This window comes from Phocoena phocoena, chromosome 2, assembly GCF_963924675.1.
Source record: "Phocoena phocoena chromosome 2, mPhoPho1.1, whole genome shotgun sequence".
Taxonomy (NCBI): Eukaryota; Metazoa; Chordata; class Mammalia; order Artiodactyla; family Phocoenidae; genus Phocoena; species Phocoena phocoena.
Window position 1 is genome coordinate 122,385,025 of NC_089220.1, and position 19,791 is coordinate 122,404,815.

Sequence of the window (19,791 nt, forward strand, 5' to 3'; positions counted from 1 at the left end):
ATCACTCTCTTAAAGCCTGCCAGTTCCTAAACATGTAATTGTATATAAAAATGGCCTCAATAAATATGTATATATAAACTTGTACAAACAGCCATCTCCCAAATATTGGTTTCCAGTCTGGCTTTATCAGAATACCTGGGGTTACTAACAGAAATATATATTACTAGGCTATACACGAGAGCTCCTAATCTGAATCTCTAGAGGGTAGAACTTTGGATTTTTTTTTTTTTTTAAACAAATCTCTCATTCAGATACGAAGGCAGTTTGGTGCACCTCACAGACAGCAATACTGTCTTCCAAAATACTCATACCCTCAACTCAATTTCCTAACATAAAAGGTAATTTAAAAAAAATTTTAATTCTTCTTACCTTGAAGATGTTTTGTCTAAGAAAAAAATGACAAATTATCTAAAAGATAATTTAAAAGAACACACAAATAGATAAATGTTATTAGCAAAATACCGTAAAAACCTCATCACATTAGGATCGTTCTCATTCAAATGAAAGCTGAGTTCTGAGCCCGTTTATCACTGTACTATTTCCTACGGAACAACAAAAAGTAGTGAAAATAAGTCCTAGGGAGAAATATTCCAGTAATTTAAGGGTGTAGGGGTATTTTTTTTTTTTTTGGTATGCGGGTCTCTCACTGCTGTGGCCTCTCCCGTTGCGGAGCACAGGCTCCGGACGCGCAAGCCCATTGGCCATGGCTCATGGGCCCAGCCACTCCACGGCATGTGGGATCTTCCCGGACCGGGGCACGAACCCGTGTCCCCTGCATTGGCAGGCGGACTCTCAACCACTGCGCCACCAGGGAAGCCCCTGTAGGGGTAGTTCTTAAACGATTCTGATATATATTTGTGGAAAGACAACTTATATATTACATTTCATTGATTTTTAAAATTTGCTTTTGTTTTCATATTTTAACGTCTCTGAAATCAGGATATAACATAAAATTGACAGCGTCTCAAAACTAAATTGGCAGCATTTGTTCTTTTTAGCTGTATTAAAATAACAGTGTGTCCTACAACCAGTGAAGATATCTTAGGTTTGATAAAATATTGTAAATACTAATACTCTTACTGTCATCAAAAACAGTTCCTCTAAAAACTCCAGTTAGGAAACAATTTGCTACTCTGGTTTGAATTATATGGTACATGAAAGCAAGGAATATATTTTTCTTTAAATAAAAAAAATCTATAATCATTAAGTTACTACCGCTCCCTCCAAGCTAGTCAGTCTTACAATTAATAACTGAAAAATAAGACCCAATAGAAATACTCAAGAGTGCCATATTTTCCAGGAAATAGTCACTATTTTCCAGGCCTCATTTATAAACTAACGAGTAGATGAGCTCCAAGGCTCCCTTTAGCTCTTAAAGTCTAAGGCCCTATAACCTTGATTATTTAATTATTAATATTGAGCACACCACAAAGTTTCTCATTTCCTCTTCTCTTCCTGACCCTACTCTGTAGTTCAAAATTAGCAGGTCATAAGAAAGTGGTCAATAGGTTTATTTTGTTTGTCAAATTGTTATATAAAAAGATGAGGCTTAAAAAAGGCAAAGTAGGGCTTCCCTGGTAGCACAGTGGTTGAGAGTCCGCCTGCCGATGCAGGGGACATGGGTTCGTGCCCCAGTCCGGGAAGATCCCACATGCCGCGGAGTGGCTGGGCCCGTGAGCCATGGCCGCTGAGCCTGTGCGTCCAGAGCCTGTGCTCCGCAACGGGAGAGACCACAACAGTGAGAGGTCCGCGTACAGCAAAAAAAAAAAAAAGGCAAAGTAGATCTTACTGGGGAATAATATGTTGAAAATCCATCAGTACCTCGCAGAGTGTACCTGAGAGGATCACCTTAAACTACTTTTTGTTACTAAAACACTATAACTTTATCATGATCATCACCTGCTATGAATGTTTCCCAAAAAATTGGCAGATTATCAATTTGACTTCCAAGACCTATTTTGATGCTTTTTATTTTTTAACCTTTTCACACTGTGTTATTAAAGAAGGAAAGGGGAAGGAGGGAGGGAGGGAGTGGGGAGGGAGGGGGGAGGGAGGGAGGAGGGAGGGAGTGGGGAGGGAGGAAGGGAGGGACGAGATGGGAGGAAGAAAGTTAGCAGTAAAATCTGCTTAATGTGTACCCCTAAGAAGCTCCTCAGTGGTCATGATTCATCTTTACATCTCTATTGCTTAGCAAAGGGCCTCACACAAAGGGTTTCTGAAGTGGTAATATTCAAGTACAGATATTATCTAGTGAATCCTAGTTTATAATAGGTAAATTGATAATATTTAGCTTTGACATAATTAAGCTGAACTCACTAAAAAAACAATTTGTTAGCATAATTTAAAAGCTCACAGTTAACTTTACCCTAACACTTGCTCAAAGGACATCCTTATAAACTAAAATGGTTGTTTCCTCAAAATTCTAGAGGATAATTTTTAAAATAGAATAAAGTAAGCATACAATAAGTACCTAAAGTTTCATAAGTTCTTAGTCTTGCTTTACTGGGGGGGGGGGGAAATGGGATGGTGTGGGGGAAGACAGTAAGGCTCAGTAGATTTCTGAGAAGGCAGCTAAGAAAGGTAGACATTTTTTTTAAATTCTGGATTGAATGTCACAGAGAGTAATTTCATTGCTTTTAAAGGCCAAGTACAGCTTTTGGAAACAGATGAAAAGATCCTAAACCCAAGAAGACAAAGATAAAACGTGTAGTTTGGGGATTTGTAGTTCTGCTCTAACAATGGAAATTCATAGATACACCTCAACGTGCTTTCCATAAAATATCATCACACCCTTATACAATACCCTATCATTCTGCTAAACTATGGAAAATAAGTTGCTGGCTATGTGATGATCAGTTATTAAGTATATTAAGTCAGTAGTTATTCATGTAACTCAAAACTACTAAAGTAAAATTAAAAGGGCACCAGAAAGCAAGCAAGCAATGATAATTACTCTAAGCAACTACTGCCCCTTTCTGTCTCTGGTGAAAAACTGCCTGAGTTGCTTAAATAATGAAGAATCCTTTTTCAACATTAGAGACCTATTTGGTATTAAAGAAAAAAAAAAGGTAACAAAGAAAAGAAGCACAGAACTTCTGCAACTTTTAAATTTCTAAGATGTCAAACAACTTTTTCCACTGGTTTAGTTTTATAAATTCTCAGATTTAGATAAATCCATTCTAAAACTAAAATATATTTTGAAATAAATTTCATTACTTTCTAGTTATCTGTGTCATGGGTTCTTTTCCTTTATTAGTATAGAAGACTGACTATATCTTAATTTTAGTTGCCATTAAATTTTACTTGAAGTTGATGAAAAAGAACTAGCAATGCCAGGTACATCTAATATTATAAATACAATAAAATCTTGTGATAAAGAACCCTATAACAAATGTAAATGTTGGTACAATGTGATTGGCAATTGGTTTCTGTCTTCTAAAAAGGCTTACATTCTTAAATGGGGGCACTAAAATTCTTATTTTCTGTGGAGGGAAGGAGTGAACAAAAAGCAACCCATCTGGAGAAACAGGGAACTAGAAGGTGGGTACCTGTGTTCTCAGTATTCTCCCAGTTCAATCTCCCTGGATTGGGTTGATAATACAGACACCACTAATTACAAAATTCCTGGAATAGCTGCTGTTTTCCCAGAAGTTCCAACCAACTCCAAGGCCTGGTGTAGTCCATATGTATATTTAAGTAGGAAGAAACTACTACAGTCAGGCAGTGCCAAACAGGGACCTTCTGAGTGACCCCGCAGGAACTCCTACCAGCAGCATGCACCACCTGCCCAGGTCACTTCATTAACCTCACAATAATGCAATACTCAACCTCACATGATGGCATTTTTAGACACCACTTATTATTTCATGGTGTGGTTTTATTCTACCATTTCTCCCTATTAAGACTTACATTCATACTTATTATTGGGTATCTCCACAACCCCCTAGTTTCTGTGCTCTGCAACATCCACTTCTCTTCTGAATGACAAAACTTTGGGGGTTAGTTGTCAAGATTTAGAAAATTTATTCTTTTTCAAAGAGAGTGATCATGACACAAGACAACCAATATTTTGTGGAACATTTATGAACTTGGACAGGAGCAACAAAAATATAGTACTTACATTTACAATAAAAAAGTCCATGTGTTCCTATACTATATAATCATATACATACATTTTCCCCCCAAAGAGTCACTTATAAAATAAATTCACTGAACTGTATCACAGTCTCCCCATCATTAGGTATTCAATCTAGTACTAATTTTTAAACAGTAGCCCAACTTACCCGGACGAGGGCATCATCTATGATATGGTCACGTCTGACTTTGAGTCTCAAATATGGATTCAACTGCTGTCCTTGAACTAAGCTGTAGAGAACAGTGATTCTTCGTTCACTGTACATGCGAATTCTATTGTCATAATACAATCCCAAATTCTTTGTGACAGCATTCAATATAAAGGGACATGTCATAAAAGAGAATTTGTTCTCTGTTTCTACTTTGAAAAAAGTATAATCTTTATCCATTTCTAGAACATCATTCAGTGGTTCATTAATAAACTCTTCAAAAGGGATAAGTGGTTTTCGACAATCCAGAGTTTTAACAGCAAGTTCAGTTTCTAGTGGGTCCACTCGAGGACCTTTCTTGTTCCTTCTTTCTTCTCCCAATAGCTCCTGAAGTGTCAATTCACTGGACTCAGGAATGGGCTCTTCATCATCTTCTTCATTATGATTTGTGTCCACTTCCCCTCCCACTACATTTGCATAGTAAACCATTTTCAAGCACTTGGAAGCAGCAACAATAGCATCATCATCGTTCACTAGATTTCGATTGTTAAAGTCAGTGCTTATGACTTTGTATGTAATAAGCTGTTGAAACGTTTCCATCATTCTCCGAATCTGGTCTGCGCTGTATTTAGACCACAGTCTGACCAGTTTTCCTTGGGCTGCAAGGGGTAGCTTACTCATTGCTTTGCAAAACAGTGGCAAAGCCATTTCCAGATATTCAGGACTGTGGAGATTTCTATTCTCCATGACAATAATGAATAAATTCAGATAATTAGGATCTCGGGAGTATACATTGTGATATGTCAAGTCACATTCCACATTAGGTGACAAATACACAAGTGCATTGAGAAAGGCAGTTTCTATTTTTTCATTAGAGAGCAATCTGGTGTAGACCCTTCTAATGGCCTCAATATCCACAGACACATCGTCAGGACCTAATTTTTGTAAGTTGTTATCTCCTTGTGAGCCATCACTTATCCTTGAGGAAGATGCTTCTGAATCTTCTTCCATAGCTGCAGCAGAACATGCAGCTTTTTCCTTTTCATCTTCATCTTTGTCTTCATCCTTTCCTTGAAGAGATTTCAGTTCTTCCTTGGTGTGTTGTTTGACTTTCCGAAAGCTTTGTACCAATGCCTCAGCACTAGAAAAAACTCTTCCAATAACACGAATTAAAGGGGAATAATCCTCCCTCTCTCTACATAATTCTAGAATTTCATATACCGTCTCTTCTGTTAGGTAAGTCACATCTAGAAAATTAGGAAAAAAGAGAACATTTATTTTCATAATATATATGTATGTTTGCTTTCTTTTAATAAGTTCTAGTGAAAAATAAAATTGCCAAACATTTTGCAATAAATACCATTTATGATTTACAACTCTTTTAAAAAGTATCTTAATACTTAGGTTCAACCAACAAAATATGCTTACCTATTTTTTTCAATGTACTACTAATACTAACAACTTTACTCATTCTTTTATATTCTATATGTATTCTTATATATAGCTTTTAATGAGCTCAAGCTCATTTTCACAGTGATGGTATACATTAACGTGCAGTTTTAACTGTAAATATGAACCAAGATATCATGTGCCGACTCATCACAATATACCTCTTACAACTTAGCTTTACTTTAGAGCAGAAACACCACTATTTTTCTGAGAGGTTTCTTCCTTATTTCACTACTCTGTTTCAAAAGACTAGGAAGGCAAGGTTTTAATAAAGATTTCTTCAGAGTTCTCTTTTGGAAACAGCCCTTGTCCTAAAACCAGACTAGTTCCTTTCTGAGTCTTCCTTTCTGAGTCTTAGTTTTTTTTCAGGGTGGCCATTCTGTGGGTGACTGAGAAGGATTAATATATCATTTCCCATAAGCTCTGAAGTTGACAGACACTGCCATCTGCAGCCAGGTTGGAATAAATCTTACACAGTGAAAGGAAATAGTTACAATGCAGTGAAAACAATAGGGTGGGAAGAAGGCAACTTATGAGCAGACAAGCGAAACAGACTACTATGTAGTCACCAAAATCTGTTTCCTCTCGTTCCTGGGCACAGAGTTGGACACATTCTCCAGCTTTCCCAGCTTTTTGAGATAAGTGCTACTTTCACGCTAATGCTTTTCTCCTTCTGGCTAATGGGATGATGCTTCCAGGATGGTTCTGAAAATCGTGTGTTAAAGATAGTGCCATTACAGCTGCAACTCTGAATGACTGCATGAACCAGAACTCTCTGCCAATCTAAAATATTATGGCTGTTAGATGAGCTAGAAACAAATTTCCACTGTTTGTAATAAGCTAGTATTCTTTCTGGGGTCTACTTAATATTGTATTCTAGCTGATCCTTACAAGTAGAGAAGCCTTTCATTTTCCTCATCTTGCTTTCAGAGTCTTTAAAGTACAAGTAATGACCATCTCCCCCCTAAACTGATATATTACCACTGTTTTTACAGCTTGTAGTATTCAAATCCATGGGAGTTTTATTATAATTTTCTATTATATCCATTCTTCCCCATAAAGAAATAACATCATAAAAGGCAAAAATGACAGCAGGCCCTGAAAGGCCAGACTGAATATCAACTTACTACACATTTTCAGAGTTACCGTAATGTTAACAAATTAAAATTCTAATGAAATCACAGAAGAAACAAAGAAGAAAATACTTCAAGGACTTTTTGAGATAAAAATCTCTGGAGCCATGGACAGTTGCAGGGGTGAAAGAGTTTGTTGCAGTTTGCTGGAATTCATTTTACTTCCTTCTCATATCTGTCTTTAAATATAGTGGCTTAGGCCTCCACTGTCAGCTTTTGCCATTAGACTTTTTACATTTGCTATTATTCGCTTTCAGACAAAACCAGATAAACCTACAGCTCCCATTCTCTTTAACAACAAAATTTAAATCTATACATATACTCCCTTGAGAGGAACAGAGTAAGTTTGGAGGTTACAGAATGCATGGGTGCTTAAGGTGAGTGCCACTGCATGAAATACATTAGAAAAAGAAAGAAAAACTCCATGTGTTCCCTCTCTTACACTTTTCTTACTCGAGAAAATACAAGCACACACACAAAAATGAATTTTAACATGCTGTTTCCTAAAACTGCAAGTTCTCATCTTACTCAAATGTTGATTTATTTTGTGCAGTTTAATATGAGCGTTCATAATGTTTGACTTTTTTCAAAGTTGTTACTGAGTACAATGACTGGAGTGAAAAACAATGTAAAACATTCAAACTCGAAAGAGTAGTAAATCCCAATGGTTGGGAATATCATACAATAGGCAATGGGTTGGTTCAACAACTTATATCATAAAACTCCCTGGCACTTACCATGAGTTTCAATTAAAAAAAAAAAAAGAAAAAAGAAGAAAAAAACTAACAATTTTAAAATGAAAATTAGCTTAGCTATAATGTACTCACCTTCATGATGTTATCAAAAAAACCAAACCCACCCTACATTCTCTCACTTATTTTCTCAGAAAAGCCTATATAATTACAAAATTTCACCTACCAAAGCTGAGAAATATAACCCGATGACACTATTTTTTGTTATGACTTGCATGAATATTAGATTACTAGATATAAAATAAAATGTTTTCAATAGTCAACAATTTATTGCATGCAATAAACAGAAGCATAAACAATTGTATTTTAAATGAAAATACAGAAGTAAAAATATTTCAACCCTGTAGTCAAATAACTACATTAATAAAAGAAGTGAAAACAGCCTTTAAACAGAAGATAACCAAATTTCACTTTATAAATCAATTCTAATAGCAAAGAAAACAATGAATGCTCTGGGCAGAGACAATTCAAAAACCCTGAAAGGGGGGTGGCTGGGAGTGCGCACGCGCGTGAACATGTGTGCGTGTGCGCCTTGTGTGTGATCCCTAATGACTATAAAACATGTCTGGCATTACTCAAAGTACTCAAATGTTTGACAGGTAAGACTAACCGATTACCAAAAGGATATGAAACCTCTAATGACCGACCACAAGATCTCATTCTCAACTAACAGAAAGCTGGGTAACGCTGGGTAATACCCCAAGACTTTTGTGTCCTGATTAATAGCAGTTTAGTTTACATGGCTATATCAACTTAAATTTTCTATTGCAATTACTTCTAACTCCAAAGCAAGTGCTATCATTGTTCTGTATCTGAAATGTGATCCTCTGAAACTGCTCTCTTAACCTCCAGCTCTCTAATATATCTGGGCAGACACTTTAGGCTGGCTAACTCCAAATCTATTCACCACCTTTACCCCAACATGCCATTGTGATAGAAACTGAAAACTAAACACTAGTATTCCAATCCTCACTTGCATTGGGGGCGGTATGTGACACAGGTCTGCCAGTGACCTAAGTGGAAGCCTACTGGTGGACTTCTCAGGATTTGTTTTCCTGATAAATGAGACAAATATGACTAACTCATACTTTGAGTAGAAAAAAAAATCATTTATTCTTATTAGCAGATGTACAAAATAAGCTAATATAATTTTCAAATTACCCAAGCAAAGACTATAAAGGTCTCTACAAATTATAAAACTGTACTTCAAATTAAAAAAAAAATAGTGTTTACTAATATTTTGAGACCACTTTTCATACAGGCCAGTAAAAATTATCGAACTGTGGAAGAAATAAAAATGTAGCACCCCAAATAAAGAGGTTTTGTCATTTTGAATTAACTATTCAGATATGTTATTTTACAGGAAAGAGAACAAATGATATATTTTGTCTGTTAACTCTAAGAAGATGTACTGGTAAAACAATATTACTGACAAAAGTCTTAATCCCTTTCATCAAAAGAGTGACAGCCTTGTCATCAAATACTTAAGCAGAGGATAATTTTAGAGTCATGTAGATAATCCTATCTTCATTGTGTCAAATGGACCCTTATACTTGTAATGAACACATATAAAATTTCTTAATATGATTCCTACTTCTGCTTTTATACTTGCTTCATAGTAAAAGATAATACAAAATGCAAATGGTCAGTGAATGAGCAGCTTCCAAAAACTGAACCACAAAAATACCAAATTTTATCACACCATGAATCTAATCTTTGGTCCTTGCTACCAGACTGTCAACACCTTCTTTTATGGGCCATAACTCTTTAAGAACGAATCCTTAAGGTTTGTTCTATTCAGGATATTTAGGCATCTTCTGCTAAACTTCAGTAACCTCTTCCTGAAGTGTGTGAAACTGCTAACTGGGAGCTTATTTCACACTATTTTAATTGGAAAAAATTATAATATGTTCTTATGAGACCAGGTCCAAAAAACAAAAACAAAAAACACCTAATTTCTTAAAATGTAACCAAAACATAGTAACTATCTATTATAAATAACTATCCAGTTAGGACATAGGACACTCTGTTTCCTAATCATCAAATAATAAAGTTGTTAACAAAGAGTTGCCTTGCATGTAGTAAATATGGCTTATCTTACGGATAAGCAGCGTTCTAGACCCACGCACCCTCTGTTGGCATGACATGCTCTTCAGAACATCTTCAAGTGATTCTGACATTCTACTAATTCTACATAAAATATACCAATACTTTATTCCCATGGTGTTTTGTTTAAAATGTTAAACTGAGTTTTTCAGACATAAATGTAAATTAGTTAAAAAACACTGCATTTTGAAATATAAACATTCATTAACGTTTGGGTATCAATAAAAGGAGGTATTCTACTGAGAAAACAATAAATGAGACATTTTTGTATGACATACCTGTATATTTTATGATATATGTATATTTGAAAAATACTCAATCTATAAAATTTTAAACTTAAATTCTTATGCAAAAAGAGAGTTTGGGGCAGACTATTCAACACCTGAAACTTTGTAACTGGAGCTAACATATATAATTAACACTCAAAATAAAAGTACTAGTGCAGTTAATATATTTATAATTCCTAGTAAAAATATACTATAGTAAATACAGATGTTGCAGGAAAAAGGGGGCGGGGGGAAAGAGTGTAGTATATTGGAAGAAAGTACAATGAACTGCTAAATTATATAAACTTGAGCTTAAACAGTACACAAAGACTGAGGATAATCACCCAATAAGTACCTCTAAAATGAACCACATAGCCAAAAAGAAGATGGGTACATCCATCCTGCACTATAACCCCCATATGGCTTGCTGCCTTCAACTGTGGCAGCACATCCTACATTCACAGTAACGGTTGTTCTTATGGGGCACACTTGCTGGGGAAATGTGTATAATGCAACTTCCACATTAACATATTGACAACGTTCACTTATTTATCTGGTGTGTGAGCTAATTCATGGAATAGAAATATTCATGCAGTAAAGCTGTAATAAAGTTATGAAAACAGCTTTATTATGAAAACAGAGTAGAAGCTATTAACACAATTCCATTTCACTAATTAATTTAAACTTGATTCAAATGACGTTACTGAAAACTTTAGAGGTAGTATCTAACTTCTATATATCCTAAACAAAAAGCTTCCTCTTTTAAAATACAATTACCTCTGGTAGGACTGTCAGTCATTCAAAAATCTGATTGTTTCTAATACCGATTTGCCTTCACTGGGAGAAAGAAAGCTTAAAGTTTATTAAAAGGAGAAAAAGTTTTAAAAGTATTGAAATACAGGATCATTTAGAAAGAAAAATAAGGCTTGGGTAAGACTACCATTGTTACGTAATGATTCTTGGCAGTATGAGCGTGCCAAATGCCTGGGAGAAGGTGAGCAGGATACAGGAAATTAGAAAGAAAAATTGATTATTTCTCAGGTAACTATTAACATTTTGCCTTGCCTTCAGAAACAGAAAAAGACCACTGATCAGTCTGCTACTTTCACTGTACAGTGCTCGGGTTCCAAAACGCATGCCTGATATTTAGTCCAGCTATTCCAACATCTAAATGACCTTGTGGCCTAGTTTAGGTTATTAAACTACTACTTAATACATTTTTCCTAGTGGAAAATATTTAAAATTTCTAATCAATCCATTAGCAAAGGAACTTTGGTGAATATAATCTTCTTCTAATTAAAGATCATCAGAACAGTAAAACAGAGTGAAATCATTAACTCAACTATTAGTTCTGTCCTCTATCACAATAAAAAATCGATTCCACCGTACTATCATGTCCTAAGGTCAAAAATGAGACAAAAAAAGCAAACAGCAACACCTCACACATTTTGAAAATCTCCAATGTGGTTTTCAGTCCAAAATTCTCAATTAAAAATAGAACGTCTTACCTTTAAAATCATCTCTTGCTCCTTGTCCATCCTTCTTGTTCATTTTCATGTCAGAGCAGTTGTTAGGGGCACCTTTAGAGTTTTCAAGGTAAGCTGAGCTTGCTCCTTTCTTGGAGGGATGAGGATCACAGAGTTTTGCATTAATCTTATAAAGCTCAAGGGCTTTAATAGCTGCTGCATTGTTATCCATACGACGAAAAGTTGGACAGGAAGCACAAAACTCATTCGTGCAGGCCTCATTTCCACAGCCCTCAGTTAACTGGTGGTAGTAGCGTTCTATTAGATGTTTTGCAGCTGCTCGCTTCCTGTACCAAACATTCAAACAATAAGCACAGTGATTAGTAGAGCTCTCAGGTACAAAGCTCAACAGATCATCAACAAGGTAGAAGTTAGTCAAGCACTGAAGTAATAAACAAGCGTATTAAGATGAGGTATAGAAAATGGAGATACACTATTTACACAAAACTTTTAACTGGTGAAATATTTGATACTTATTTCCTAAGACATATGATAAAGAATATCAATGCTTGTCAAAAATCATTGTTTTAATAGAATATGCTTTCCTTTGGTTTGGGGCGCAGTGGAGGGGCGCTTGTTTGATGTGCTTCAATTGTTTAGCACCACAGCTGAAAATCACAAGTTTTATGACTAAGAGTTTTAGTAGTCTATCACTTTAAAAATTAACATTAAGAAAATGAGAGTCTATTTAAAGTATCAATCCAGCTTTCCTTTATATAATCACCATTTTGTTTCAGCAGCCTGTAAATACTTGACTTATAGTTAACATAGAACTTCTATGTGGAACAAAGAAGGACCCCCCCCCATTATCTACTATACGGAAGGTTTAAAAAGAAATTTATAAATAAAATATCCAAACCTTGTGTTATATTACAAGAAAGTGGCTCAAAACATACAATTTTGAACCCAAAAGGTATCAGTAAACTTCCTCATTAATACCATGTCATAGGAACATGGAATATTTTAAATTCCTTTTAGAGCAAAATCTTATGTTACTCTTACTCTGTGAACATAAAGTATGCGAATTAATGTTCCATTATGGCTGTTCTAGCAGACCTAGCAAGGCTATTGAAGAAGGGGTTATTTCATCAAGCAAGAAGCTGGACTAATTTCTATCTCTATGGCTTATTCCAACTCTTAAGATCTATACTTCTACTATTGATGGTATGAGATCACCATAACTTGAGTAGTCGACTGGATCCAAAAAAACATAATTCACAGCTATTCCTTTTGTTTCCAAATAGACACGCAGGAATAAAAATTACAAATAATCAAAACTATTTAAAAAATAATTTATCTAATTTAATTCTCAAAATGTTCCAACAATGATCTCACAAACATGTAGGACTAAATGGCAAATGGTATTAGAATTTACATCTTGTTAATCGTGAGATACATCTTGTTAATCATGAGATACATCTTGTTAATCATGAGAAACTGAACAACTAACAAGAAGACAAATAAGAGACACACTAGTAAGTCCAATTTTGTCTCAAAAGTAGGACTTTGTCTCTAAACTATCAAGGTAACTGACAAACAGTAATAACTCAAACACATTCAATTCATTCTGGTGCTGTTTTTCATATGTTCCATGCAAATTTACCACTCAATGCATGCGAACAGAGAAAAAAGAAAAACCCACAAAACGCACTTAGATATTTTATTATATGTAGCTATAAACAATTCCACTCCTGAAAATTAAAACATATTATTTCAGATATATCACTGTGCAAAATACTAAAGTGACAACATGTAAAGAAAGAGAAGTATAGAATTTATAAGGTTTATACCATACACTGCTATTCTTCTTCCAAAACGCTATAGCCTTCCCTAGTGAGAATGTAAATAAGTATGTATTTCCTTTCTGGAAGAAAATTATGAACATTTATCAAAAGTCTTAAAAATGAATCAGAGGATGAACCATATGAATCAAACATCCCATTTTGGGTGAAAATAATCAGACAATTTTGTTTCCACAAAACCTGGAAAAAAAACTGTCATGCCCAAAAACAGATTACTAAAATGAACTGATAACCATTCACACAATGGAATAAACAAAAATTATCAAGATCTGAATTTGGCATAGATCACTAATTGATCTTTTAATTGTAAAAGTCTGTTACAAAGTAGTGTCATATGAAGCCATTTTTATTTCAAAGTGTTAACAGTCATTTCCCTGAATAATGTGATTGAATCAGTTTTTTAAATTATTCTATCATTTTGCTTGCAATTTATTTTTTCTATAACATGCTACTTGTATATTAAAATTAATGAATATGAAAAGGGAAAATGTTAGTGGTTTCAAAACTTCATACACATGATTCGAATGGCCTCAAGGTTTACTAAATTGTCCGTATGAGTTTTTAAAGATTAGTTTCAAAAATCAAAATACAGGGCTTCCCTGGTGGCGCAGTGGTTGAGAGTCCACCTGCCGATGCAGGGGACATGGGTTCGTGCCCCAGTCCGGGAAGATCCCACATGCCGCGGAGCGGCTAGGCCCGTGAGCCATGCCCGCTGAGCCTGCGCATCCAGAGCCTGTGCTCTGCCACGGGACAGCCACAACAGTGAGGGGCCCGCATACCGCAAAAAAAAAAAAAAAAAAAAAAAAAATCAAAATACCAAAACAGTTTAGCTATTTTTCTTATTGTCCTAAAAAAACAAACAAACCAAAAAATACCGGTCATACACATGCTTCTGAATGTAATACATAAACAAGTGTGAACATTAAAAACAGAACAAGAATGAGAAATCAGAAAACCGGCTTTAAGAATCAAAGTAGCTATACTATCTGAACAACTCTGGGCCTCAGTTTCCCATCTTTAAGACTCCTTTCAGTTCTAAATCTGTTAATAGGGAGGTGAGCAAGGAACTATAATTTGTTGAATGCCTGGTAACATACTAGACACACTGCAAGGGACTTTCACATAGATTATCTCATCTGAATCCCATGACTTTGAGGATGATCTTCAGGCCACAGCCAAAAAAGGAGACAGAACTGAAAGAGTCAAATCACGTATCCAAGGTCGCACAAAGGAAAGTGCAGAACTAGGATGAGAGGAGGAGTCCAGAGGTCTTCCGGCTTCAGAGTGTAAGTCGTTTCTACTATATTGTCTTACAGGTGATACATTTCAAAATAATTCTTAACAATAGTAGTACTAAAAACTTTTATGGAAAAAAAATCCCATAAATAATGTGTAATTGAAAAAAGTAAAATGCCTTCTGAAAAATCATAATTTGAATCTCAAATTTATGCACATCTGGTATCACACAAGAACACAGTTTCTTGAAGAACAGGTAGCACTATATTCTGTAAATTTAATATATTTGTAATTTGTTGAAGACCTACGTGCTAGGCTTACAGATGTTCTTGCTTTAGACGACAATAAACCCTAGAAGTTAAAAGTTCACACTCTGAGGCCAGATTGCCCAAGTTCACATGCTGGCTCTGCCACTTAATAACTATGTCACCTTGAATGAGTTTACTTAACTTCCTGTGTCTCAGTTTCCTCATCTTAAAAATGATGGCATACAGAAGAATTATTATGGCTGTGAGAGAATTAAATGAGTTAATATATAAAAAGTGCTTAGAACACTGCATGGCACATAGTAAGCACCATTAACTTATGGCACATAGTTAGCCACCATTATTGTTACAATTTTTATTAGCATTCTCACAAGTCTATGATTAGCTATATTAACCTGCATTCTGCTGATGCTCAGAGCTGTTACCTAACAAGTTACATATCTAGTAAGAGATCTGAACCCAGGTTTGACTCAAAACTTGGGCTTTTAATACCACTAAGGGTAGATTTAATATAAAAGTAGGCCCCTCTATTTGATCTGCTTTGCTGCCCCAAGACTTAGAAACGGCAGCTAGACTGATGAAACAGGACTGAAAGGAGGCCAAGACAGAACCTCCATGTTATTAGTGGAATCAACCACACCAAGTATTTTTCTTCTTTCCTCACTTCAGTGACACCTTGAATTACCTGTATATAATTCTGTATCCCCATCTAATTTAGAGCACATAAAAAAGCTCTACATTGGGAATATGTACACTAATAATGACATTTTGGTAAATAACCTGTACAAGGTTAATCCCTATACATCAAGTTGCCAAATCATAGCTTATGGACCAAATCTAGCATGCCACCTATTTTTTTATAGCTTGTTTGGTTTTTAAATTTTAAATGGTTGAAAAAGTCAGTAAAAGAATAACATTTTGTGACATGTAAAAATTACACGAAATTCAAATTTTAGCATCCACAAAGTCTTACTAGAACACAGCCAAGCGCATTCATTTACATATTGTCTACTGCTGTTTCCACATTACAACAGCAGAGTTGAGTAGTTTTAACAGAGACTGTACAGCCTGCAGAGCCTAAAATAAATACCACCTGGCCTTTACAGAAAAAAATTCCCAACTCTTAATTTAGAGACTGGGCTTTCTGCCCTCCAGTGACACTTCCATCCAATCACATGGCCTCCTACTCTTTCTTTTCCCTCAGCAAATCATTTTATGCAGTAAAATGTATAACTCCCTCAAGTATGACTTCAAAAAACAAAGGAGAGAGGGAAAAAGAAAGATAAAGAAGAGATGAGGAGAGAAAAAGAAGAAGAAAGTGAAACAGAAAAAAGGAAAGAAATGAAGAGACATCTTTTCCCAATGGGGTCCCCTTTAGTGACACCTTATCTGTCATTCAAAACTACCCCAAGAGGGGCTATGGCTAACTTTCTATAATTTCCTCACATCTCACTGCCTTTTCTTCTATGTAAAAAACAAACCAAGTATTATACTTTATAATATACTGATTTTTTATAAAGGGATTTTTTCTTATCAAGTGACATTTAGTGATAGCACTCAACGCTCTTGAGATTACTTACACATTGAAAACAGGTAATACTTTCCACTGACTTCTTTTACTTCTATGACTGAATCAGTGAGACAGTCCTACAAATAAATGTTCTGTGGAATAATATAGAGAGCCAGAGTTACTCTAGAAAACTTGGCGGAAATCTTTTAAAAATGGTTTCACCTTAGGGGGAAGTGTACTGATGTCAGCAATTAACTTTGAAATGTATGGGGGGGGAGATGGATTGATAAATAGAAGGGTGGACATATGATAAAGCACTGTAAATATTAAAGGTAGAATGTAGATGACAGGCATATGGCATCAACTGTGCAATTCTTTCAATTTACCTGCATGTTTGGAAGTTTTCAAAGTAAAACACTAGGGGAAAATACTGTTGCCGTATTGTAACTTTTTAGACAGAAGATCAAATGGCAGAGGAAATGGTTTCAGCCATCAGGGGAGGAAAAGGAAAACCAATGTCAACATCATCAATGGTACTAACACCACATTTGCCGACTCTGTTTTTGGAACAGTCCGGTACTTAACAAAAACAAACAAACAAAACCCTATAATAATAATGATAAATACAAGAGTTAAACTCTGACCACATTATACACAGCAACTTAATTTGCCTGTCAAGGAAACAAATACTAGGAAAGTATGTTTAATGTTCCTATACCAATGGCAAACCACTGGAATCAGAACCACTGAAACAGCTGCCAACAATATAAGAGATGTTAGTGGAAAATGATCTTAAATTGAACTTATTAGGAAGTTGGAAAATAAACAATGAATACAAGAACAAAGAAAATGAAGAAATAAAAATAGTAACTGTCAGGGGACTTCCCTGGCAGTCGAGTGACTAAGACCCCAAGCTCCCAACGCAGAGGGCACAGGTTTGATCCCTAGTCGGGGAACTAAAGATCTCACATGTTGCATGGCGTGGCCAAAAAAAAAGCAACTGTCAGAAAGTGAAGATGTATCAGTAAACAGTGAGCAAACAAGACTGTAATTATAATACAAAACGACAGAACTTAAAAGAAATATTAACTGTGACGTGCAACATAAGAACTATTGGTGGAGAAAGTACAGAATAATGAAAGGAGATTAAAAGGCAAAGATCAAAAGAACATGTGAACGTTAAGTAGAGGGGCTTTAATTGAAAATGAAGTCAAATGAAGATGTGAGGAATCAAGAAGCCAGAGGTAAAACAGAAAAGGGCCCAAGGCTTATATAATCAGTCTATAAAGCTAATAACCACTGCTTACTAGCCTCAAAGAAAGTAGAACACCTTTGTTCCTTCTAGGATGTTGCCTTTGTAAATCCTCCACCCCTTCCCCAAAGTTTTATTTAACATAAAAAAATTTTAAGAACGACCAATGTTATCCTAGATAGTATTAGGCCTTACAGAAATAGATCCGACCAAACAAACATCTGTGACACAGCCATGATCAGGTTTATGGCTGGTTCTATTACAATGGATTTGAGTGAATTATTAGATTATTTCAATTGTGAACTCATTATTACCATGATCCAAGCAACAAGCCATTAACTATAGAATAAGATACAGTTTTCACAAAAAAAGTTTTTATTTAAATTGGTATTTTTTTACTGTTAGAAATATGTTTACTGTAATAATAACTCCTGAGTATTCTTTTATTGAGGCTTATAATCTCAATGCCTAGAGAGTTTATTATACAGTAAACACAACTGTACAACTAAATATTTATACAAAATTACTCACCTTAAAAAAACATTTTGTTTTTTAAAACAGTGTGACATTTTAGAGTGAAGAATAAACAAAATACAAAATATATCCATCCACCTCCCTCCAATTAAGATCCTAAAGGGAAAGGAATACAAAGTACACGTTGGCATTAGTGTAGAGCAACTACTAATTCTCTGTGATGATCATGAAATATGGTCTTTGATTTTTATTTCTGATTCAAAGACAATCAAAACAAAACTTGTACCTTGACTAATTATACACTTGAGTGTCTACCATGGATCAGGCAATATGCTGTAAATTCTGTGATAAAGATCTGGTTGGCGGACTATTCTGCATTCTAGATAGCTGGATCACTCTTATAAAATAATCTTTTCTAGGAGGTTAGGGAGCTGAGAAAACCTTGGAGTTATTAAAAAACTTAATAGCTTTTATAAATATTGTTGAGAAACACCTAGAGTTCTTTCAGTGTTAGGGTGAGAAAATTCTTAAGACTTAACTTTGAATTTATACTAAAGATTATTCAATACACATCAAAGTTAGCTTTGTACAGGTGATAAATGAGCCTACAGGTGCATTCCTATCAACTGAACTGTAGAATTACTACATTTATCTGAACAAAGATAAAAAAAAACTAACCAGCCAACCAGAAAGGACAGCAGGATGGAGAAAAAAGCAGCACCAGAACTGATTCCCCGACAGAAACTGACTTACATGTGATCCCAAAACCTTTTAGGAAACCTCCAAAACCAATTAGAAAGTTGCAGTACCTCAAGCAAGCTCAAAGCCTAAACCAGCCAGAAATGTGTAAGAAAAGTTGTTTCATATCAATTGCCTCAACCCCTCCTCAAACTGGCACAGTTCACAATAGTGATGAAAAGCCCAACTTGCAGCATCACCCTTGGGAACAGAAAAAAAAAAAGAGAAGAATTATGTCCAACATTCTCAAGGGGGCTGCCCAAAGAACTACTTTCTGTCTTGCCTAACTCAAAACTGATGGAACTAGCATACACTGGATGCCTAGGGAAAACAAAATACAGTTCTCTGGCTTGCTCAGAGAACCTTAAGTGCTACAGAAAGACACAAGAGAAGGCAAAATACTATAAGCTCTTGAAAAAAAACCAATAAACCTCTTCAACTGGGAAATTACAAGCACAAGTCCAGAGAAGATGCACTCCCTAAAAGGTTTTAGAGGTACCAAGAATCTCTAGCTAGGCTGAATGATGGTGATCTTCCCCTCTATGAAGCCAGACCATAAAGACTGGGAGAGAAGCTGTTTTCCAAATGCAAAATCCACATCAGTAACAACCAAAAAAAATAAGGCACATAAAAAAACAGGGAATCAAGACCCAGTCAAATGAACAAAATAAAGTTCTAGAAAATGACCTAAAGAAACAGAGCTGTGCGAATTAAATGACAAAAAATTCAGCCTAATTGCTTTAAAGAAACTCACAGTACTAGAAGAGAACACAGAGAAAATAGATGAAATCATGATGCATGAACAAATGAGAATATCAAAAAATATATATATAAAGAACCAAAGATTCTAGAGTTGAAGAATACAATAAATGAACTGAAAAATTCTCAAGAGGTAATGGCAGATTTGATCAAGCAAAAGAAAAGAATCAATGAACCTGATGGGTGGGTCTTTGAAATTCTTGAGTCAGAAGAAAAAAAGAAAAGAAAAGAAAAAGAAA

The 19,791-nt window shown here is 35.3% G+C and overlaps 1 protein-coding gene across 3 annotated transcripts in view; it reads right to left on the bottom strand.

Moving 5' to 3' along the window:
• The window catches only part of UBE3A (ubiquitin protein ligase E3A), a 92,089-nt gene that overhangs the window by 21,454 nt on the left and 50,844 nt on the right, over nt 1-19,791 (bottom strand). For 2 of the 3 annotated variants that reach the window (XM_065872921.1, XM_065872922.1), the window contains 2 exons: nt 11,498-11,802; nt 4,284-5,530 (listed from right to left, as the gene is read on the bottom strand). In XM_065872921.1, coding sequence (XP_065728993.1) covers nt 4,284-5,530; nt 11,498-11,802 — 1,552 coding nt within the window. Of the gene's footprint in view, nt 1-4,283; nt 5,531-11,497; nt 11,803-19,791 lie in introns of those variants that run through there. The other variant, XM_065872923.1, reaches the window with a different exon arrangement.